Source organism: Eptatretus burgeri, chromosome 2 (assembly GCF_056783735.1).
Source record: "Eptatretus burgeri isolate ZD-2024b chromosome 2, Ebu_testis_v1, whole genome shotgun sequence".
NCBI classification, from domain to species: domain Eukaryota; kingdom Metazoa; phylum Chordata; class Myxini; order Myxiniformes; family Myxinidae; genus Eptatretus; species Eptatretus burgeri.
Window position 1 is genome coordinate 95,911,161 of NC_140962.1, and position 24,000 is coordinate 95,935,160.

General features: G+C 40.8%; 1 protein-coding gene across 1 annotated transcript in view; it reads left to right on the forward strand.

The window, feature by feature from the left end:
- The window catches only part of LOC147032614 (calcium-dependent secretion activator 1-like), a 488,157-nt gene that overhangs the window by 377,132 nt on the left and 87,025 nt on the right, over window positions 1-24,000 (forward strand). The window contains exons 23-27 of the mRNA XM_085850762.1: window positions 7,298-7,453; window positions 7,851-7,998; window positions 9,813-9,887; window positions 10,771-10,854; window positions 23,501-23,533. Coding sequence (XP_085706888.1) covers window positions 7,298-7,453; window positions 7,851-7,998; window positions 9,813-9,887; window positions 10,771-10,854; window positions 23,501-23,533 — 496 coding nt within the window. The remainder of the gene's footprint in view (window positions 1-7,297; window positions 7,454-7,850; window positions 7,999-9,812; window positions 9,888-10,770; window positions 10,855-23,500; window positions 23,534-24,000) is intronic.

Consider the following 24,000-nt stretch of genomic DNA (forward strand, 5'->3'; position numbering starts at 1 on the left):
GCCAGTCAGAACGTCGACTCAGGCGATGATGTCGGATTCGGCATGGCCCCTCGCCCGAGCTCCGGGCTCAATAAAACACGGAGAATTCCTCCATCTGGTGTTGAGAAGTGTTGTGTTCTGTGTGGGTGTTCTTCACGCGGAGTGTTCCTGCTTTTGACTCCGCCCACGTCTCACCTCGACGAACCGCCTCCTGCCTGGTCCCGCCTACTGCTCCACCCTCGCCCTCTGGACTCCGCCCTTCTCCACTCAAGCTCCTCCTTCAGAACACGATCTCCACACGTGTGGCTGTGGCCAGAACAACGCGACTTGTCGGGTAGTGCATCACGGAGCATCCCTCCCCCTAAACGCCCAGGTACCGAAAGCTATATCCTCAACTCCTCTCCCACCCTGGCTGCAAAAGTCCCTTTTCATTGGGATTTCTTTTCTGTGTGTGTCTGAGTGTGCTGGCACCTGTCTGTTAAGTAAGCCTGTAGAAGATCCTTATTGTTGTTACTGTTAATAATCTCGCATCAAGTCTGCACTGTGTCTGCTTTAGTAAGTTGCTTGTATTATTGTCACACCCCACACCTCTCTCCTCTTTCCCTGCGTTACATACCCAATAAATCTTTGTTGTGCCACATGCTTTTCCTCGCTCGCTTGTAAATAAATAATTGTCATTGGAAATATTCCCAGCTTGCCTTTGTCTTTTCTCTCATTGGTCCAACATGGTTCGAATCCAGGTTTAGCTGGGTCTTTATTCCCAACGATCCATTCCTACTTTTGCCAGTACGTGCTTGGCAGTGCCGCTTGGCTGCATCCGATCCGGTAGAGTGATCCGGTTCCGGCAAGGTGTGCCGAGGGCGTGGTTCCCGGTGGCTAAACCGCGTGGTTAATTAGGTAACCCGATTCCACAGGCGAGAGGATCCTAGGTCACGCGGTTGATTTATTGGCATCCACGGTCGGTTAAGCGAACCGCCACGTTATGGAATTATCCATGAGCGATGGCCTACAATTCCGGGGAGTCTGGTGGGAATTGACATAGCTTCCCCCACCTAGTGGTCTTCTCACCCGACCCCGCCGGCCTGCAACTATATATATATATATATATATATATATATATATATATATATATATATATATATATATATATATATATATATATATATATATATATATATATATATATATATATATATATATATATACATATATATATATATATATATATATATATATATATATATATATATATACATATATATATATATACATATATATATATATATATATATATATACATATATATATATATATATATATATATATATATATACATATATATATTACAACCCATGTGTTTTTAAGGTGTCCAACATCATCATCAGCATAATATAATGGGCGTAAGCCTGGAACTTCTAACACACTTTTCTCCGAACATATTCTGTTCATACTTCCGAAATCTTCACATTATGTGTTCCATGTATTTACGCAGGTGATAGCGGATTCAAAAAATCGAATATAGATAGAGTTTTCAAAGAGGGAATCGATGACGTCACAATCAGCAGCGTTCGGCGGCAAACCGACGGCCGGGTCCCAGACGACGTGCTTTACTTAATTAAGTCCATGAGTTCAGGACGTTTGTTCAACTCAGCATTTACAACTTTTATCCTGCCATGTTGTTAATCTGTTGATAGAGGTAATATAGAAACGATGAATATGTCAAATCGTTCATGTTACTCATCCGGCACTATGTGTCAAAGCCAACAATCTAAAGCGACCTCTCTCAAGCGCTTCAATCAGCACCCAGACACGCCACCAATTTGAACTGAGCTGTTGAATGTGGTGCAAAACATCCAAAGAAACTACCGTAACTGAGTATTGTGATCCGCCCTGTCCCCCATACCCATCGTGCACAGGTATCTGCTTGTCCATTGAAATTCAGTTGCAATCAAGATGGCCTAATATCATTTTAAAAGTGAACTAATAATATCAGGTTCATGATATTTCCATCAGCTCTGGGTCATGTACTTCGGAAATGGACGACATTGGACAGGCAGGCCAAAATTATCTGACAGATCAGGCCAGAGGAACATTCATACTTGGAACGGTACAATGAAACACTAAATATTTACTCTAATTTTGTACAAACTATGAGTGGCATGTTCTGAGCTGTACTTGCTGCAAAACACCAAACACCTTTTCAGAAATCGAATAAATAGTTGTTTATTGATAACTTCCAGTTATCAACGCACAACTTTTTATTTGATTACTTTCTCAATACTTTTGTCAATATTGTTTACACATATCGTTTGAATTGCATGTTCTGTAAAGTTTCTCATTGACACTGTCTTGACTTTAACACAAGGCACTTCACTTGCTCAATTTATACCTTTTGAAGGGCAAGTTTGTCCAAACATAAGCCAACACTGTGCTTTGCCAAATAAAATATTTGTGGGTGCCATCCATTTATTACATACACAGCCGTGGAAGGATTCTTCATTCCTCCTTCCTTGTTTACAACTATCCACTGGTCGTTTCACAACCACTCTCTAAAGGCCCGGTCACACCTTGACGTTTTAGCCAACGTATGCCGATTTTTGAATTTTTTTTCTAAAACGCTGGCACACGTTGAATACGTTATGGGTAAGTTTTGATAACATTGAGAGCACGCTGGCATACGTCGTAGTACGTTGTCATACGTCGTTGTATGTTGGCTTTAAACGTTGTACTTTTCGGTTGTCCTCAAATTTTTTCATGCTTGAAATTTCACGACGTATGCCGGCGTATGACTCACACGTTCCGCTACGCTGGCCACAAGTTGTAGGCACGGTCTGCGATCGTTGACAGACGTCAACACATGCTACTTGTAAGTTAATCATAAGTTGAGACACGCCGAGGTAATGCTTAGTGTACCCGAAACTTATTTCCTACCTATGATTAACATGTTGTTGGCACGTTACGCGATCGTTGCCACACGTCGACAGACGTTACTTTTAAGTTACTCATAGGCTGAAAGACGTCGGTATAATGGATCGTCCTTGCGTCAGCGTCCACGGCCACGGCCAGGACACTTATTTGCAGCATTCTTCAAGCTTTTCTTCGGCATGACGAGGATGTTCACACTTCGATGTCTTGCTTGGCTATGATTCCAATTGTCCATCGGCAGCGTCTATTTAAAATAGTCGAGTTTGAGCGTTTTAACACGTTCAGAAGAAACGCTTCAAATTTCCAAACCCCAGCGTCAAAAAAAAACAAAAAAAAAAAACAAAGGCGAGTGACAGCAATTTAAATCGTTCATTGTAAACAATGAAACTAGCTGAGTGGTACCGTTTAAAAGTCGTTGAGTGTAAAAAAAATCCAATTGTTGAGCGCAAGCGTCTACTTTCAATAGTGGAGATGCAGCCATTTAAATCGTTGAGTGGCAGCCTATGAACCTTCCCGTGGACACGCGCGGACGCAAGGACGATCCATCATAACCCACACCCTCCCCCTCACACTCACCTACTACTGCCAACATGAACAAACTACTACTAATACTAATACTAATAGTAATACTGATACTGATACTGTTACTGCTGACATGGACATCGACTCAAAAAGGACTCGAAAACACTGTTGGGTTCCCCTTTAATGAACACCATTTTAATATACCAATTCCCAAAACCGCTGGGAACACGTCTTTATATGGCAGTTGTAAGCTAGAAACACGTTCATTTATTTTTTTTGTCGACCGGAAGACGTCATTGGAATACGTCTACATACGTCGATGTGTGTTGGGACTACGTAAAGAATTGGTTCAAAGCACGTCAAACATAAGTTAGAAATAAGTTTCGCGTAAAAAAGACATTACCGCGACGTGTTTCGACTTATGAGTAGCTTATAAGTAGCGTTTGTGGACGTGTGTAAGCGTCCACATATCGTGTGTAAAACTTATCCTCATCGCATGCGAACGTGTGTCATACGCCGAGTACGTCGTAAAATTTTGAACATGTTCAAAATTTCTTGTCGTACTCTACTTACTACGACTTATGATAGCGTATTTAGCGTTCTACTCGCGCATACCAAACTTACCCATACCGTATTCGACGTGCCCCAACGTTTTAGACACACTTTTTGTTACGTCGGCATACGCTGGCAAGATCGCCAAGGTGTGACCGCGATTTTGACCCTTCCATTTCTACGGCAGTTATGATTTGAATTGTTGTGCGTCAGCCTTTTAATAGGCTACGTCACGACATCGTCGGCGATGCGTGCAACGCGCTATGCCTGAGTTAGACTATCGTTGGGCATCGGTTGTGTAGGCCGACAACAGGTTCAGCATTCGTTGGTATAAGTTATCTATAACACAACGAAACGTTCTGTGTAGTTACCAATGCGTTATACACAAGACCAAGTCGCTATGAATACGTCCGAATCTTTAAAAAAAAACTTCAAAAGTTCAACGTAAGCCAGCGTTTTACATAAATTTTAACACGTTGCCATCGCTGGCTAAAACGTCAAGGTGTGACCGGGCCTTAAGATTAAAAGTAACCACAAATCCACTAATTTATTATCTAAAGTACATTGGACGCCGTTACGATACATTTAAAGTATTTTGTTTTGAATGAGAACAAAGATTATTTTGAAACAGTTAGGTGGGAAAGAAATGCATGAAATATTGCTTTTGTCTGAACAGAATGATTTACACACTGTTGCTTCAAGGCAGCCAAGATATTGTTCGCAACATTACTTCCGAGGAAATATACAAGCAGAAAGAGATTTATTCCTTAAGATTTATTCATTTATTAATGGAATAAATTTATTTTCTCTTTTTTTTCTTTTAAAAAAAACAACATTAAATTCAGGAGTTACAAAAAGGAAGATCAAGTTTAGGTGCTCACTGGCTCCATACAGCGGCTGTCTAAAATGTCCTCTAGTATTCTGATAGCATTAATCTTCTTGTTTAGCACTTCACTAAAAACTCTAATGCTACTCCTAACTTAAAAAAATATTCACAGTCAGGATCATTTAAGATACATTTTCTTCCATATTGAAAGGCATTCTATATTTTTAAAGCTGAGGTTGGAGGAGCCACGATGGTGAACCCATAAAGGATAGACACACCCTCAAAATTATATTGTCAGACTTAAATATCTTGTGTGAAAGACTTCGAAAGATGTTCTTCGGCTTCCCAAATCGCAAAGATTGCCGATCATTGAAAAAGAGCAGTTGGGAAAAAAACAGGTGAAAAATTCAAATAAAATTAATACATTACATTGATCATTGGGATTTATACATACAGTACACTCACTCACTCCTCCATGCAGACGTAATAAAAGGATGGTACACACTTGTTTCACACACATGCACTTGTGTTAGAAAATCCCAGCATGTGATCCAAAAGCCGGTTTGATGCATGCGTTCATTCCTTGCATGATCATCATGCTCTTCTGCACCCGCTGGCACTCTTGGGTGTTGTTTTATCTGATATGCTCATGCTTTCCAAACCGAGTTTGAGGCACCTACATCTCTCAGTCATTACAAGGACAGTTTATCAATCCATAGACTTGGTCTGCACTTAAGAAACCTTGATAAAAGGACTCACGTAAATGGTAAAAGAGCATCTTGATAAATGTACTTCTTGGTTTGTCATGTTTTCTGTCATTTGTATTGCAACTACAACAACCTGCATTTATTATAAGAAATTGTTTTGGTGATTAACGTTATTCATTTACTTATATGTGTTATTTGTAGTAATTGTTTCCTTTATTGACCACATCTACATACTTGTCCACAAAATTGCAACATATTGGACCCCTCCGTTCGCCTTCCTTCTCCTTCACTCCATATCATCCATATATGCCTCCCTTCCTTCCTTCCTTCCTTCCTCCCTTTACTCCTTATCTATTTCCATCTTCTTTTATCTTTCTTTTGTGACTTGTGTTCATTTTTTTTCTCTTTTCCTCATTTCCCTTCCTTTTATAAATCCTCTCTTTACACCTATATTACTCCCACTCCCCCTTCCATGTCTCTCCATTCATACATAAAATATGTAAATGGACCCTTTATGCTTTAATTGTGCATTAACTTGCTTTAATTGAGGTTTTACATACACACCATCGTGCATCAAGTCATGTGATCACTGTTGCTCAGCTGTGGCATTTACCTGCAATATTTGTGGTGAGTATGGGGTCTAGGAAGTCTTTGAGATGTTCATGTGTTGTTCTATTTATTGGGCATCGCTACTGACATTGGGCATCTGATTTATTGGGCATCGCTAAAAAGTCCACAATCTGCGACTACACAGTGCGTGCTTCTTTAATGGCTAATGAGGTATTTCCCCTTTCTTGAACAATCCTTTGTGTTCCCATGAGTGGTGTGTACTGCGCCGCACCCACCACTCATGGGAAGAGAATGCTTCTGAGTGTAACAGCACAACTACCTTTCATCCCATAATGTCTCCAAACAACTGTCTTCCTGGAATGAGCATAGTCATCACTTGTAAGTAAACTGGGGTCAACAGTGCACGCAACTTTAACTCCACAGATTAGCACAAAAATTGACGATCTTGCACCACTGTTCCAGTGTTTCTTACACTGGCTGCGAGTGGCCACACAGTGTAAACTGATGTTCTTGTTCATGTTGCTCTCACCAACTTAGGGTCAAATTTTATTTTGCATCTCTGTTAAAATCGTCTCACTGCACACTATAATCAGCAGAGCAACAAACGGTTTGCAGTACAAAATGTTGGATCAGGGAGATGTCACATGATGATGACATCCTCACTGAACTCAAATTCGATTACTTCATTCTCTCTTGAGCTTAAAAACCCATCCATCCGAGTTACAACTTCAGGTCTGGCATTTCAAACTCAAAAAGTTTTAGATTTTTTTTGCTGAATATTCTGATAATTACACGAACTACGTGAATGCAAAAATTTTGAAGCTATGTAAATGTCATAGAATATTTGCATAGCTCCGATTTGTAACCCTCTACAGATTAGCAAGAATGCATGCTAATGACATACCGCTGTGTTGGAAAGCATTAGCACATCCCTTGCCCATGTTTCCCCTTATCCTTGCAATAATTTTTGCTTTTTATTGATATACACAATCTGGAGGAATTATGCACACATTCTTTCAAAAGTTTGCTTCCTGGGGTCAACAGTGCATGCAACTTTGACTCTCGCATGTTTTGTAAACAAGAGCTGGAGTGCTTCAGTTGTCTGCAGGGGAAGCCCCTATCTAATGGTCACATCCTTAATCACAATATCCACCTCACTTCTTTCCTCATTTTCTTCCCTATCTATCCTCCCATCCTCTCCTTTTTCAATTAATAGTAATGGTTCTGCCACCTCTGAAGATCTCTTCTGGAAATTGGATGCACTACAGAACTTCGTTCAAAACCTTCACTGGCCTGAGGAAGAGTTTGCAATGCATCTTGAACAGAGGCTGAAGCTAATGGGCCGTGATATGATTGAATCATCAGTTAAGAGGTAAACCTGATGATGTGGTCAAAGAGCTCAGAAAGATGGATAATTATTTCACATCTACACAATGCTGCGATTATTGTTATTGTTAAATTTTCGAATTTTTGCAGAGCTTCTGCAATGTACAATGCAAGCAAACTAACAGCAGGGAGACTTGCACTTTTATACATTTCTAAAACCCAGATTATATTTCTTTCTATTCGCTGTACAAAAACAAGAGGAACTGTAAAATGGTCACTTATTTATTCCTTTAAAAAAAAAAAGAGCTTTAAACATGGTCTATATTATGCAAGAACGGTAATTGGTTTCAGCTCACAGCTTTTAACTGATGCATTTATGTGTCAGTCATGCAGAGAGGTGTAACTTGCATTTTGGGAACATCTCTGTGTTTTATTTTATGTAGGACACGAGCTGCTTTTGAGAACAAGCTTGCAAAAATGCCCCGCTCCACGGACTTCCGAGTTACACAGTCTTTGTGTACGATGCTCAATGTCATGGTCGACGCCAAAACACAGTCTTTGAAGCTGTGCACCATTGAGGTCGAGCCAGAGGTATGATGTGAGCTTTGGAGGCCGAGTATCCAAGGCCGAATATTGATCGTTGTTCTCGTAATTACCTCTGCCACCTAAGGTGGTTTGAAGTTATGTTTTCATCCATATCTATCTGGCTGTCTGTTTGTTTGCGTCTGTCTGTGAGCAGGATATCTCAAAACGTTTATATGGACGGAACTTGGTGGACAGGTTGGGTGTGTAACAAGGACAAAATGATTAGATTCTGGTGAAGATTCAGATCTGGATCTGGATCTGAGAATTTTTTTTTTAATTCCTGATTATGGATTTTTAATTCTTAATTCCTAATTATGGATTCGGATCTGGATCTGGGTATGATAATGTTTTTTTTAACTCTTCACCATTGAGATATAGGGCCAAAAACAATATTTTGCATGATATTTCAAAAGGTTGTGGATGGATTATATCAAAACTTGGTGGATGGGTTGGTAGGTGACAAGAACAAGCCCATTCGATTTTGGTTCACGTCCGGATACAGATCCGACCTATCGTTGGGATACAACATGTAAACTGTTCAGCCTGGCTGATTTGTATACTTATCAGGATACTTACTTTGTGCTATGATCCTGGGTTTAAATCCCACAAACTGTTCATTTGTCCATTGTCTCCTTACATCCTTGTAATCTATATTATAAAAGGAGCCCTGTCTGTCTGTCTGTCGTGTTATAACTTGAGAACGGATTAACGGATTTCAATAAATCCAACTATGGTGGCTTCGGGAAACTCCCGGGAAGGTTTGTGATGAAAAAAATAGTTTTTTTTTTTAATGGGCACATATGGCGAAACTACAAATGCCAACTTGCAACGCTGGTTATCCTCGCACTCCCAGGAATCCTTTTTCTTCTTGCCCTATTGATTAGCCATCACAGCAAAGATTGGTATTTCCATCAGCGAAGCAACGGGTCTTATATTGTAGTTCATATTGAAGTCCAATGGTGTCTCGTAATGTCATTGTCTTGCAAGTAAAAGCTGTAAAGATCTTCCATGGGCTTTGGGCACTTGAAAAAAAAAACATAGATGCAAAAGTTGTTGCACAAATGTTCAGAGTGTTATGCACTTACCCATGGTACAGGATTGAAGAAAACACCTCTTTTTTTTCAGCTTGTTTTTAAAGTTAAAAACATTCTAGCAAAGTGCCAAATTAGGTTGTTTTCATGAGCTTACTCAGGCAGAGGTGAACAGGCATTAAATTAAGAGCATCAAACTTCGGTGGTTTTAATCAACTGTTACTTTAAACAAAGCTCATCCAAATACCTTGCTACTTTACTTTTCACAAACTACCCCAACGGAACCATTATTTAATTGAAATAGAATGAAGCTAGAAGCACATTTATTTTCGAGGAATAGATCGGTATGTACATCACGTGAAAGCAACCAATCTATTTATTTATTTTCCTTTTGGCATTATTGTGTTTTGGTGGTGGTGATTCAATTTCCTCTTTTTCGATGAAATTGTGAGTATTGTTTTGTGGTTTATGCTGTTGTTTTCCCTTCAGTGTTCCAAAAGATTTGTTAACCCATAAATGACCTCAATTTTATACATGTATATTTATTTTTTTATTTTTTATAATATATATATATATATATATATATATATATATATATATATATATATATATATATGTAACAATTTTTGATGATTGTATTTCAAGTATTGACCTCCACACTATCCTGTTCTTTTGTACCTCGATGTACTATTTGGCTTGTCTTTGTGAGGGAAGTAATGATGTTTCTTAAAATTTGTTAACCCTGTTTATACCTATTCCAGCCTGCGAGAGTTTTGTCTCTCTCACCAGAACCAGTACCACACCAAGATAGATGAGCTCATCGAAGATACGGTGAAAGAGATGCTGTCCATGCTCGTGGGAAAGGTGAGTCATGTTGCTGCTGTAAAAAATTTATTATTTCATTGTAATTTTTATTATTACTTATTATTATATTTTATGGGACTTGACGTTGATCTCAGCCGAAAATGTTTTAGTCCTTCATACAATCTGGAGACGCGATTACATGATGTTTCTGCTTCAACTGCAGCAGACTGATGATTAAGCTTGTCCAGGAATAAGATGTGGTTTGCTGGGAGGAATTTGCTCGTTCCGCATGTGCTATCAGGTCAGTCTTCGTGGTGTAGTCAAAATGGCACAAAGGGGTTTTTTTCTTTCTTTTTTTTTCTTCACAGGAGCGAGGCTCATGGAAGAGCAAGGTAGATCTGACAGTGGGACAAACATCAAGGGAATGAACGAACAAGAGAAGAGAAGAGGAAAGGAAACACTGAAGGGGCCAGCAAAGTTTGTTCTCGTAAAGTCAGCAAGTTTCCCTCAATTCATGTGGACTGTTGTCTTGCACAATAAGTCTTGTGTAAGGCATTTCCTGCTGGTTTGTGAGTGGAGAGTAACAGGAGTAGTTGTAATAATTGTGGCTACAGTGAAATAACATAACAGGTGTATTTAGGGCTGAAAATGAAAGGCAGCCATTATTATATCGGACAACTGCCTGAATGTTTTAATTGGAGTTGTTTCCTGGAGTTCGAGTTGAGGTTGAAGTTTTCATGGGAAGGCTTCAACATATATTGAGATTAACTTGGTACTTGAGATCATTTCATTTGCCAAAATTTTGAATCTAGTAAAGACTATACATGAGCACAAATTTTTGATTGTTAATATTTTGTATTCCTGATGGATTTTCAACTTTTAGTTTGTAGTTTATGATTTGTACTTGGCTATACATTGTCTGCATTTGTCTTTATCACCTTAGTTTATCTCAGTCTTGGACAACGTTATCTCCAAGCTTGGGCGATACGATGAAGGAACTTTCTTTTCGTCATTCCTTTCCTTCACTGTGAGTTTGTGTAACTTTCATTCATTCACCCTTTTTCCTGTTTTTTTTTTAAATGCCTGAGAAATACTACCTTTTATTAAATTTCTGAAGGTCTCTCATAACCACTGGTTATTTTGTGGTTTGCAATTTACTAATGCATTTCTTGTTAAACAGATTGATGAGGTAATAAGTGCTGTACTTTTTATAACGCAATTGTTCATTCACTGATGAGTTGTTTTTAATTGTTACTGTTTGACATACTGTGAACCAGCTTAAAAAGACCAAATTGCATGTCAGCATGGTGAGATCGGCAAATCCCCAAAAATGAAATTGCATTGTGATGGCTTTTAGGAGAAGAGAAGACCTATAGAGTTATTAAGACAGACCATTTATCAGCCATGTATCCTCAATACCAGAGGCACAAATTGAAACAAATATGATGTAAAACTTTATTCGTCCTTCATTTTAACTTTCACTTCCATTGACACATTTTCGCCATTGTTCTGCACATTTCTCAAATGCCATCCAGGGAGATTGTTTTGAGTATACAGTGGGGAGAAAAAGTTTGTGAACCCTTTGGAATTTTCTGTATTTCTGCAAAATTTGACCTAAAATGTGATCAAATCTTCATCTCAGTCCTAATGATAGAAAAAGACAACCTGGTTAAGCAAATGGCACACACAAAAAACTACCTTTTCATTTATTTATTGAGAAAAATGATCTGATCCAACATTCAATTTATTTGTCAGAAAAAGTATGTCAACCTCTACATTCAGTAACTGGTGGCACCCCCTTGAGCAGCAATAACATCAACCAAATGTTTCCTGTAACTCTTGGTCAGTCCTGCACATCAGCTTGGAGGAACTTTGGCCATTTCCACCTGACAGAACTGCTTCAACTCAGAGATATTTGTGGGCTTTCTTGCATGAACTGCTCACTTCAGGTTCTACCACAACATTTCAATTGGCTAAGGTCTGTACTTTGACTTAGCCATTCAAAAATGCAAAATGTCTTCTGTGTCAGCCATTCTGTTGAAGATTTACTTGTGTGTTCAGGATCGTTGTCTTGCTGCATGACCCACTTTCTGTTAAGCTTCAGCTCACGGATGGATGCCCTGCCATTCTCCTGTGGAATTCGCTGATACAATTCAGAATTCATGGTTCCGTCAATGATGGCAAGCCATCCGAATCCTGAGGCAGCAAAGCAGCTCCAAACCGTGATACTCCCACCACCATGCTTCACTGGTGGGATGAGATTCTTATGTTGGAATGCAGTGTTTGGTTTTCGCCAAACATAACGTTTCTCATTTAAGCCAAAAAATTCCACTTTCGACGCATCTGTCCACAGAACTTTCTTCCAATAGTGTTCTGGATCACCCAGGTGGTCTTTAGCAAACTTGAGATGGGTGGCAATGTTCTTCTTGGAGAGCAGTAGTTTCTTCCTTGCTACCCTCCCATGCATACCATTCTTGTTCAGTGTTTTCCTGAAGGTGGACTCATGAACACTGACATGAGCCAATGCAAGGGAGGCCTGGAGATCCTTAGACATTACCCTGTGGTTCTTTGTGACCTCATGGATTATTGTACGCCTTGCTCTTGGAGTGATTTTTGTTGGACGACCGCTCCTGGAAACAGTAACAATGATGTTGAATTTTCTCCATTTGTACACTTTCTGCCTGACAGTGGATTGGTGGAGCCCAACATCATTAGAAATGATTTTGTAACCCTTTTCAGACCGATGAGCATTGACAACTCTATTTCTGAAGTGTTCACAAATCTCTTTTGATTGGGGCATGACACACTTCCATAAACGTGTGTGGTGAAGACCAGACTCTGATGGTGACGAGCATAGTTTGTTTTTGATGTCGTGCAGGGCCACCCAAACTGACTTCTGATTGGCATCTCATTGATTGAAACATCTGACTTGAATTACCCCCTTAATTGAGCTGATTAACTGAGAGGTTCACATTCTTTTCTCGGCTCGGTTCTTACTCCCAATAAGGTCAAATTTTGCGCAGTCGTCGATCCCACAAAACTCAACCTCTCTCATCCTCAAAGGTTGGATCTTTGCAAGAGGGAGTTGCTAAAGTTCAGAACTTCTCTCCCGGCAGCATGAGGGGAATAAATCTAGCCAAGCTTCAGGGCCAGATCGCGTCAAACACATGTCGAACAGCGTGATACCGGGTGCCTTGTGCGTGATACCGGGTGCCTCATGCATGATACCGGGTGCCTCGTGCATGATACCGGGTGCCTCATGCATGATACCGGGCGCCTCGTGCGTGATCCTAATTCCCATTGAAGCTGCCGTTTTCGGCTCAGTATTTTCTGCCTTTGAGACTGTTGTATTTGATGTGGCCCTTGGTCCTTCCTTCCCAGGTGAGAGGCAGGTGGCAAAATACACCACCATTGTGTGTGTGTGTGTGTGTGTGTGTGTGTGTGTGTGTGTGTGTGTGTGTGTGTGTGTGTGTGTGCGTGCGTGCGTGCGTGTGCGTGCGCGTGCGCGTGTGTTGTTGTTATGTCCATATGTGGGTTTTAGAAGGTGTAATGGAGTCCTCCCAAGTATCTAAGTATCCACCTCCATTTCGATAAGGGGGCGGGGGGAGGGGAATGGGTCACGATTCATGGACCAAGCTGGGAAGTCGTGTTGTTCTCAAAGTTTTGTTCCAAGGACTCTTTTCAGGATTGTCATCGAGCCCTGGACAGCTTCCAACTGCAATTCGTTTGTATTAATATTTCCAGGGATGGTTTTTAAAATCTCTAAGGTTCTTCTTCATCATTCAGGTTGCTCCAATGATCACTGGTACAATTTTGGTGCTCTTCAGATTCCAGGATCTTTTCATTTCGCTTTTGAGGTCTTGCAATCCGGTAATTTTCTTTATTTCTGCATTTAGTGTAGTAGATAGTAGAAAAATCGTGCAATTTATGATACAAGCATCAAATTTGGCATTTCTGTTCTGCAGGGCTTTCTGATCAAATCTGCCTGATTGACCATTTGAAAATCCAAATTTTGAAAAATTTGAAAAAAAAAAAAAAACTTCAAAAAAATTTGAAGTCACAGCTGGCTGAAATTCTTGAAGCGCAAGTGAACATCCCAGACAGAGAACCAAGGGGAGATGCAGTCATCATTGATGGCTCAGCACTTATCAATGCCCTACCTCCACGCACTTCAAAGATATTTGATGACTATACTGAAGAAGACATCATCCCAAAGGTGGAATCCTTTGGTGCCAGGTACGAGAGGGTGGACGTAGTGTTTGATGTGTACAAGAAGTCAAGTCTGAAGTCCGAGGCAAGGTTGAAAACGTGGTAAGGAATCAGAAGGAGTGTGACAGGAACCAGTAAGACCCCAAGTAACTGGAGAAGCTTTCTTCGAGATGACAGCAACAACACTGAGCTGTTTCACTTCCTTGCGGAAAAGATGTGTGAAGCACAGACGATGAGCACAGTCATTGTCACAAAAGGAGAAGATGCCATTAGCAACACAAGGAAGTCACTGGATGCTGTGTCTCCATGTTGTCATGAAGAAGCTGACGCTCGAATATTTGTACACGCCAGGGATGCAACGACGGATGGTAGCAAGTCCATTATCATTAAGGCTAATGACACGGACGTACTAGTCATAGCAATATCTGTACTGCCATCCTTACAGGAACTAGGTCTTGAGAACATGTGGATTGCCTTTGGCCAAGGAGCCAAGGCGCGATGGATTCCAGTCCACGAGGTAGTTTCTGCAATAGGGCCTGAGAAAGCTCGAGGGATCCCATACTTCCATGCATTCACTGGATGTGACGTCATATCTGCCTTCCGCGGTAAAGGGAAGAAAACTGCACGGCAGACTTGGAACGTCTTTGATGATGTTTCTGAAACATTCACCAATCTCAGCCAGCATCCAACATCGATTCGTGATCTTGACTTTTTTGAAGTTTTTTTTTTTTTTTTCAAATTTTTCAAAATTTGGATTTTCAAATGGCCAATCAGGCAGATTTGATTAGAATCCCCTGGAGAACAAATGTGTCAAATTTGATGCTTGTATCATCATTTGCATGATTCCTCTCAAAAATTGCTGTTATCTGCCCCACTAACAGTTTAGGTCAAAATCACAGCAATCCTGTCTTTTTGTCTTTTTTTACCTGAGTACTATGTCCGGTCGCAATGCTTTTTTTTTCTATATCCATGCTCGATTGGATCATCAGGTCATACGTGAGCATGACGTCCTTATTTTCAATGATTGCCCTTGGTTCGTGTTTCCATGAGTTTTCTGGAACTGGAATGTTGACATTTTTGCAGATATGCCAATGAATGATTTTGCATATTTTGTTGTGCCATTGTGTGTACAGTGATTCTGACAATAATTTTTTGTAACCCAAAAGCAGGTGACTAGTACTTTCTGTTTCTGTCTTCCAGAACCTACACTTGTCCGTGTGGCTCAGTCCTGCCATCTTTTTAAATTAATTGGTGTAGTGTCCTTGATGTTGGCCATTTATTATGATTCTTTCTCCATCCCAATTGAGCTAATTTGGTCTTAGCCATTCCAATGTACCTTCTTCATCAATTCATAATCGATCTCATTATTTTTTGTACTTTCCTCCTCTTTTGTCGTTCTCCCAATCGTTGGTGTATATTTGTTGATATTTCTTTTTATAGCTTTTTTCTTCTTCTTTTTTGCAATTGTTGGGGTTGTATTTGTTGCTGTTTCATTTTCCTTTGTGGTATCTTCTATTTGCACCTATTTTTGGAAAAATTTTGCAAGGTGAGTTCGGAATACTTTTTCAGGTTTGTTGTGTTCATGTTTGTTTACAAATTGAATCTGATGGTCTGGAGACCATTTCACATACTCGGCTCAACACTCGTCGCTCTGTGGACCTGGTTGAGTCCCATCAGGCCGCTCCCTCCCTCTCGTATCGGCAGGTACATTCTCCGGATGCACTGGTTTTTCTAGAAAATTTTGTGGATGGTAAGGAGTTTTGTTGTTTTGATGTCTAATTTATTAATTTCTGATTGGAGCCAGTTTATTATTCCGCAGCTGTATTGGAACACTGGTACTGCGAGTTGGTTTATGGCTTTGATTTTGTTTCTTGTAGAGAGAGGGGTACGTTTTCAGGATCTGCTTCATTCTATGTAGGTATTCTTTGACGATTGTTTTGCACATTTGTTTGTGACATATTTGGTGGCCCTCTTCGACTCTGAGGTATTTGTATGATACTTTGTTTTCTAACTGCTCTATTGTTGTTTCAAGGTCAATTTTTATGGTGCCTGTTTTTGTTGGTTTACCTTCTACAAATGTGCACTTGGCACACTTATCTCGTCCAAATTCTATTTCAATGTCCTCAGAGAACCGTTTTACTCATTTTAGTTGTTCAGTCAATTCTTCGTCATTCGGTGCGAAGAGCTTTAAATGATCCATGTATAGCAGATGTGTCACCTCTCCTGTTTCTTTGGATGTTATTTTATTGGTTGTTAGCATGTATCTGTGTCCTTGTTGTTAGAAGTTTGTATGTTGTTGGTGGACATGTTATTGGCTGGTATTTGTGAGGAAGTTGGGTTTCTTCAGATTTTTGGATGAGAAAGGTGTTTCCTTCTACAAGCCATTCATCCACTGCCTTTTCCTCTTGGATCAGTTCATTGAATGTCCTGGCATCGTGATTGTGGAGATCATCAAGTTGTTTTAGCCAGAAATGTGGAATTCCATCTGGGCCTGGGCTTTTAACGTTTGGCATTTTTTAAAGCTGTTTTCTCTTTTTTTTTTTTCTTCATCGCCAATCACTGGTGGCATTTCCTCTTGATATTGCATCTTCTTTTCCAAATTTGGGATCCATTCCACTTTCTTGTTGTGCTATTTTTGATTTCCTTTTCAAAAATTCCTTTCCAGAATTTTTCTAGCTTTTCTTTTTTAGGGAGAGTTGACACATTCTGCTTTTGTTTCCCTAATTAGTGGTGGAATCTCTTTGGGTTACTCTCAAACATGTGGTTTTGTTTTATCCTGTTGTTTGCTTCCTCATAGTTTTTTTTTTAAGCTCACCTGGACTTTGGTGAGCTTATGTGATTGAGCAGTGTCTGAAGCTGAGTCTTTCAGTCAGTCGTCAGTCAGTCAGTGAGTCTGTAAACACTTCAGTCATTATCGCTTGAACGAGGCACACAATTTTGATGAAACTTGGCCACAACCTTCATATCTGACGCCCAATGAAGGTGTATTGACTACATCAAAATCTGCTCTCATTATGGGGAGATCTATGGGGATATTTTTGACCCTCCCCCAAAATAGGTATTTGTTCTCTTCTCAGAAATGACACACACGATGAATGATACTTGACGACAACCTTTATCACCCGTGATGTACTCAAGTTTATTAGTGGCAATAAAAAAAGATCAGGGTCTCGGGGGATCTGCAGCGGGTTTGAGTGACTGTTGCTCCTGATCCAGGTGAGCTTCAGCACTCGTGGTCCTATGTTTTTTTATCTTTCTTGCAATAACTTATATTTTTTGTGTTTGTTTTCACCACCCAAACACTCGAGGTCTTTGTCTTCAAGTTTTTTTTTTAATTTGTTTTTTATTCCTTGGATTCTCTTTTTATTTCACCTGGAACATAGTTCCAGGGAGCATATGGGATGATGCATCGTCCTTCTGGCCGTCAGTCCATCTGTTGTCAGTCCATAAACACTTGCAACTTCTTCTCTGAAACTGCTGATTGGATTGTGACTAAACTTGGCTAAAATGATATTTTGTATGTTGCAACTCAGTTTTGTATACGGCATAAAAAAAAATCGTGGTCTAAGTGGGTCTACCGCGGGTAAAAGTATGTCGAGGTTTGACCCCCCCAAAATTGGTCTTTGCTTTTTCCTCTGAAACTATACACACAATTCTGATGAAACTCGACCACAACCTTCATGACCTGTGATGCACCAAAGTTGGTTCATGACATTAAATAAAATAAGGGTCTATGGGGGTATCCTTGGGGGTTGCATTTCCCTGCCCCCCCCCAAAATATATATATATATATTTGCTTTCTTCTCAAAAACCACGCACACAATTCCAATGAAACTTGACCACAACCTTCATCACCCGTGATGTACCAAAGTTTGTTCACAACATTAAAAAACAAAATTAATAAATCTGCTCCATAACATTGGTTCATTGGTACATTTTGCTGATTCCATCCCACATTGAATTCCTCTTTAGTATCATTATTCTACCAGGTGAGCACACAGGGGTATTGGTATTGCCCCTATTTTTATTTTTGTGGTGGTGTTTGCCCGTTACTTTTTCTTGAATGAACAGTGCCGCTGCGAAACACACGATATTGATTTCTTTCAAGGTGGATGATTTTGAAATCATTTTGCTAATTCAGTGGGTGGGTCACCTCATTAAGACTTTTGGCTGTTTATTGTTTTCGATGTGATGGAGTTTTGGTCTCTTTGTGAGTTTTAATTTTATCTCTTCTATTTATTTTTTTTTGCTCACTCTTCTTCCAGCCTAGGCTGCTCTTCACCATCTTCACCCACCTCCTTCCCCTCATTCTGCTGCTGTCCTTTGTCTTTCTGCCAATCAGAATCTGCCTTTTCCACTCTTTTACCCATCATTGGTGCCTGACTCACTTGGTCCTCATCTCTGAACCGGTCTTGCCCCTCTTTCAGGGGGACACCCTCATTCTCTCCTTTCACCACACTCTTCGCCGCCTTTGCACCGGCTTTATGTCGGGGTTTGGGCCCCCGTCTCATTGCACAGCCAAGACTCCCTCTTGTGCCATCTCAGCCAAATCCCTGCCATCCCTTTTTTCACCTTCAAGCGAGTACTTAGCTCCCCTCACTCCGATCTCTCTTGCCACTTGTTGCCTTGCCCTATATATAATCACTTTGATTCTATCTTTATCTACATATCTTTTAATTGTTGAAAAAAACCTTCCCAAATTTATCAAGGGGAACCCTCTCTCTGCCCTCATGGCCAAATTCGTTTTTTTTCCAGCTGGTCCTTGAACTGCTCATCCTTACCTTTCATTCCCCATGCTTCATGCATGGAATACATTTTGCATTGGAGGATTATCTCGTCCTCAACACTCGAGGTTTCCATTTGTAGTTTTCTTCTCTGGGGTGTTGCCATTCAATATCGCACAAACAACAAAAAATATCAAAAACATCAAAAATTCACAGCCTACCGGCCCTGACAACATCTCCAATGTGCATTTAAAACATCTTCGACCACAAGGCATATCAGCCCTCACAAATACAAGCAATTTCTCCCCACCAACACTCAATAATTCCCCAAATTTGGAAACTTGGCAAAAATCATTACCGTCCTTAAACCAAACAAAGAACCCACCAAAGCAGCCTCCTACAGACCTATCACATGACTTTTCACACCCTCCAAAGATATAGAATGCCTAATACTTACACTCGCAAACCATCACATCCCACTCTCACACACCCCACACAAAACACTTTTCATCGTTTCAACAGTACAAAACCACCAAAACGCACTATTCTCACTACAATAGACATCAAAGCATTTGATGCCCTCTCAAAACTCTTACTCACAAACAAAATACTCAACACAAACATGCACAACAACACCAAATTCTGGCTTACCAACTACCTCTCAAGCAGACAGTAATAACTAATTTGGAACAGCAAGTCCTCACATACATGATACTTTCCTAACAGAGTCCCTCAAGGCTCAGTCCTCCACCCCACACTCAATAATCTTCTCATGTACGACATTCCACAACCACCCGAGAACATACAAATATCCTCGGATGCATCCAATATGTCCATTACCTCCACCCATGGAAAAATCAACACAACCACGGCACAACTTCAACCCCTCCTCAGCACCCTAAAAACATGGCTCACAAACAGACTAAAAATAGTCCCCTCAAAATCAATTCACTATGAACAAATTACACCAAGGAACACAGCGCTGCACCACACATCACACTGAACAACGTCCCCATCCCTCATATACACACACAATACAAAAATACTCGGCGTCACTTTTAACACATCCATGTGTTTTTAACACCAACATCAGGACATTACATCAGTCATTGACTATGCCAGCTCATCCTGGGCATGCAATCTATAAAACACACATCTCGGCACCCTGCAGACCATACAAGCAAAGCCCTTCACATCATCATGGATTGGAGATTAACACCACCTATCGAGCACTTACACACAGGGCAAAAATGTAAAAAAAATCAGACAACTTGAACATGAGAGGTGAGCTGGTCCTTGCAGCTGCAAGTGCCAACCATAATCACCCATGCTACTACATGTCCAACCACACACAGACCTTTAGACACATTAAGACTACACCACAAAGACACTATTACATCCTTCAAAACATTCCCCCACCGATCAATGATAACTACAAAAAACATGCATACCCACAACAGTTTCCTGGGCACAAACCCCCCACCCATTGATGACACAGAAATATTACTTCCAGGGTGTGATCGTGTTCACCTTTCATGCCTCCGATGTGGACACCACCCACAGGTTTTAAAGTAGAAACATATACTCGATGACACTACTGCCAACACCTGCAACCTCTGCCAAGCACCCCACACACAACAAAACACATTACGGAAGACTGCACGCCCCTGGCTCCACAGCCCTGGACCGCTCCTGGGAGATCCATCAGCTATCTCCGCGTGGGCCTGTTTGAGCAGATTTGACCAGGGTTAATCAACAACAGCCCCACCAGGGTTCACAAGCAAATTTGAAGGGTTAGCAGGGCAGTGTCCTGTAAATATTTATTATTAAAAAAAAATGTACATTTTTATGATCGATTTAATCGTTTTTGATGATTAATTTGTTGTTGGGCTGAGAATATAGCTCAGTAGTAGCTTTATTTGCCTTTGAGCTGTCATATCTGACTTTGAGTCCTGCTTGATTGCAAACTGTCATGCTGATACAGCACAGGCATAACATTGCATCAATGAGTGTGTTGCCCTTCAGATAGAAAGTTTAGCTGGTTCTCCACTCTGCTTAGAGTCCCTTGGATGATAAAGATCCAATGTTGCCTTTTAAAATTATTTGGTCATTGTGTGTGCTGGTATCCTGACCTCATTTAGAATCACTGCCCTCATCTCCAGGGGCACTGCATCACCCCAGAGCGTACACCCCAGAAATGCAATGCAACCAGAAGTCAGGTGCTGCATACACGATGAGTGAATTTGTTAAAATGTTCTCATCACTCGTGGGTACATATGATTTCCCCCACTTAAGTTCATCCTTCACAATAAATATTGCTCTCTGTAATTGTTTTATTTCCAACAACCAGATTTTTGTAGCCATATGTAAATTTCTTAAAGGCTTTTCTTTAATAATTTGAAATCAGTGACATGTTTACTAAGTGTAATACAAAATATGTCAACCATTTGTTTAGTTTGTGAATTATTGTGAAACAATGATAAGCTACTCCACATACACTTGGGAGTTCATAGGAAACAAAATAGTAATGATTGTTCAAATTTTACACTCAAGCTCTCAAGCATGGAAAACCATGTCTGGACGAAATAAAATTGGTTGAAATTTTCATCGGATGTGTCAGGTCATGCGCCACTCCTGGCACCAAATGTTGCGTGAACAGTAACCACCCGGAGGTATGTACGGTACTCACATTCTAAGCAGGTAATCGACCACACTAGAGTCTAGCTCCAATAATTAACGGGTGATCTGTAAATTGCACGAATCGATGCTTGAGCGGTTGAACGTCATTCGTATTCATATGTGTTCTGTGACCCAACTCGGGATGATTACCAATTTGATTCTCCAAGCACAACAATAAACCCAGACTGTCGGCGTGGCAAAATGGTGGGCGCATGACGTCTCCAAAATAATGGAATAATTTATGTGAAACATGTGAACATGGAACAAAATCCAAAACACAATATACAAGACCATTAATAAAAAGCACAATACGCAAAGAAACTAATCCCGAGCTATGGCGCCACAATGCATGTGCACACAAGTCGTGCACTCAAACCTGACAAGTTGAGGAGAAAAGCAAAGGGTGAGGCCACACACACACACACGCACACATACACACACACACGCACACACACATTTATGTGCTCAAACTGGACAAGTCAGAGGGGAAAGTAAAGGGTGAAGACCCTCGGCTTTTGCAGAAGTTGTATGGGCTGGCACAGCGAGTAGGGCCAGGCAGCAAACTAGAGTCATTACAGGGATCCATGGAACAGAAGCATGGAGCTGCCCCACTGGCAAGAGAGTTTCTTTTTTTGTATACAATGTCCAGGCACATGGAGGAGCTAGAACATAGAATAGTTCAGGATGTAATAATACACGGGGAGCACACCAACAGCAGGGTTGATTGACAAAATAGAAGAGAGAGACGGAGAAATCATGGATAAAGGGAAGAATGAGGGCTGGGGAGGACACAGGTGGGTGAACAAGATGGCTATAGCCACAAAATGTCAGGAAGGAAAAACCGAAAAAAATATATAGAGGTGGGCTTGGGGAGGGTTAATGTGGGTATAAAAGAATCTTGTATGTGGATGGGAGATAAAAGATCTGAATGACCTGAGATGGTGGTGAACAGCTGTTTTGAAGTCCTGGAGGGAAGAATGAGTTTGAAGAGACTGAAGAAGTTTGGTCCACAAGTGGGGAAAAAAATGAGAAACGAATGAGTGGAGGTGAGCAGTGATTATGGATTTTTGGAGTTTCACCAGAAGGGGGTTAGTGGCAGACCGTATGCAACCTGCAGAAACCTGGGGGGGTGGGGAGAGGGGTGGGATGGCACAGAAATGGAAAGTGGTACAAGACCAGAAATATGCGCGACAAGACAGAGAGAGCACTGACCTATCTGCGATGTGAAAGAGATAGTCCCAGATACTCACTTTCATCACAGGACGTTTTCATCCCATTGCAAGGGCAGGCAATCTGAGCCTTCCGAGTACCAGAGCATCCAAGAGGCAAGAGCGTTTGCTAAAGGCAAGCACCCACTTTCATTGTCCTTGTAATGGGACAAGAATGATTGAGACTACCCCTTCCCCGACTGATCACACCTGACAAATCACCACATCCCCCTGGAACTAGCCAATCTCGACCCTCGCTCTCTCTCCACCTCCCTCCCTCTCTCTCCTCCTCCCTCTCTCTCCTCCTCCCTTTCTCTCCTCCTCCCTCCGCCAAGGCGAACCAATCTCTGGCCACAGAGGTCTTTCCTTCCCAGGCACAGCAGACAAATTACAGGCCTGTAAGTCCAACAAATAATGGGCCTGGAACAGTCCAAAGCCAGCTTCCTACATGCTGACAGACATCTGGGTGGAGGGGCCTTCTCCTTCTTTGGTGGTGGGTGCATCTCTCATGCATCTCACCCTCTCCACTACCCTGGTCTTGCACAGTTTACAAAAGGGTAACAGAGGGATTAGACATCTTACCCCTTGCTGCAGCAGATAGTCACCTTATCCTAACCTTATCGCAGGGCTTACAAAGTTCTAAGAATCTACCTGAACACAAGTGTAATAGTACAGCTAATAACTGTGCTTGTGTAGCTCAGATTATGATTGCTGAATGTAAACTGCTTGTGCAATTTCAGCAGGTGCAAACATCGTTGTTTTCATGTATGTTCTCATGATTGTGAAGTTTGACATATTCATGAAGTAATTTTTTTTTTGTTCTTGTGCTCTTTTCCTATATGTTACCTGGAAGATGAAAGCAGCTTCCAAATACGTGGAAGTGCCAGTAAGTTTCCGAGTCACACATATGTGAATATGTATTGCGATACAGCAGAGTCCTGTTATAACAAGCAGATGTTTCCGGTCAGCATTCCTTGTTGCAAAAGTTATTTTTCTGGTGAAATGTATCATCTTTTCTTTTTTTTTAATCACCTCTTGCAGCTCAAATTGAGCTTGTTATACCAAATAGTTTTTAACCCGCCTGTTTGAAGAACAGAGAGCTATAGCGATACCCCTGGCGTGAGCGTGAGCGTCGGCGTCAGCGTGAGAGTCAGCGTCAGCGTGAGCGTGAAAATGTTAAAGTTTTTGGTGCAAGTTATTTAGAAGCTTGCCATTAATTTAATATGTGTACTAGGATGCTGATATTTGGCAAGGAGGTTCCTTTGGGGGTATATTATTGATGTAGTGAAGTTGAAATAAAAAAAGAATTTCCAATTTTTTTAAAATTTTTGACCTGTTTTGAACTTAACTTTT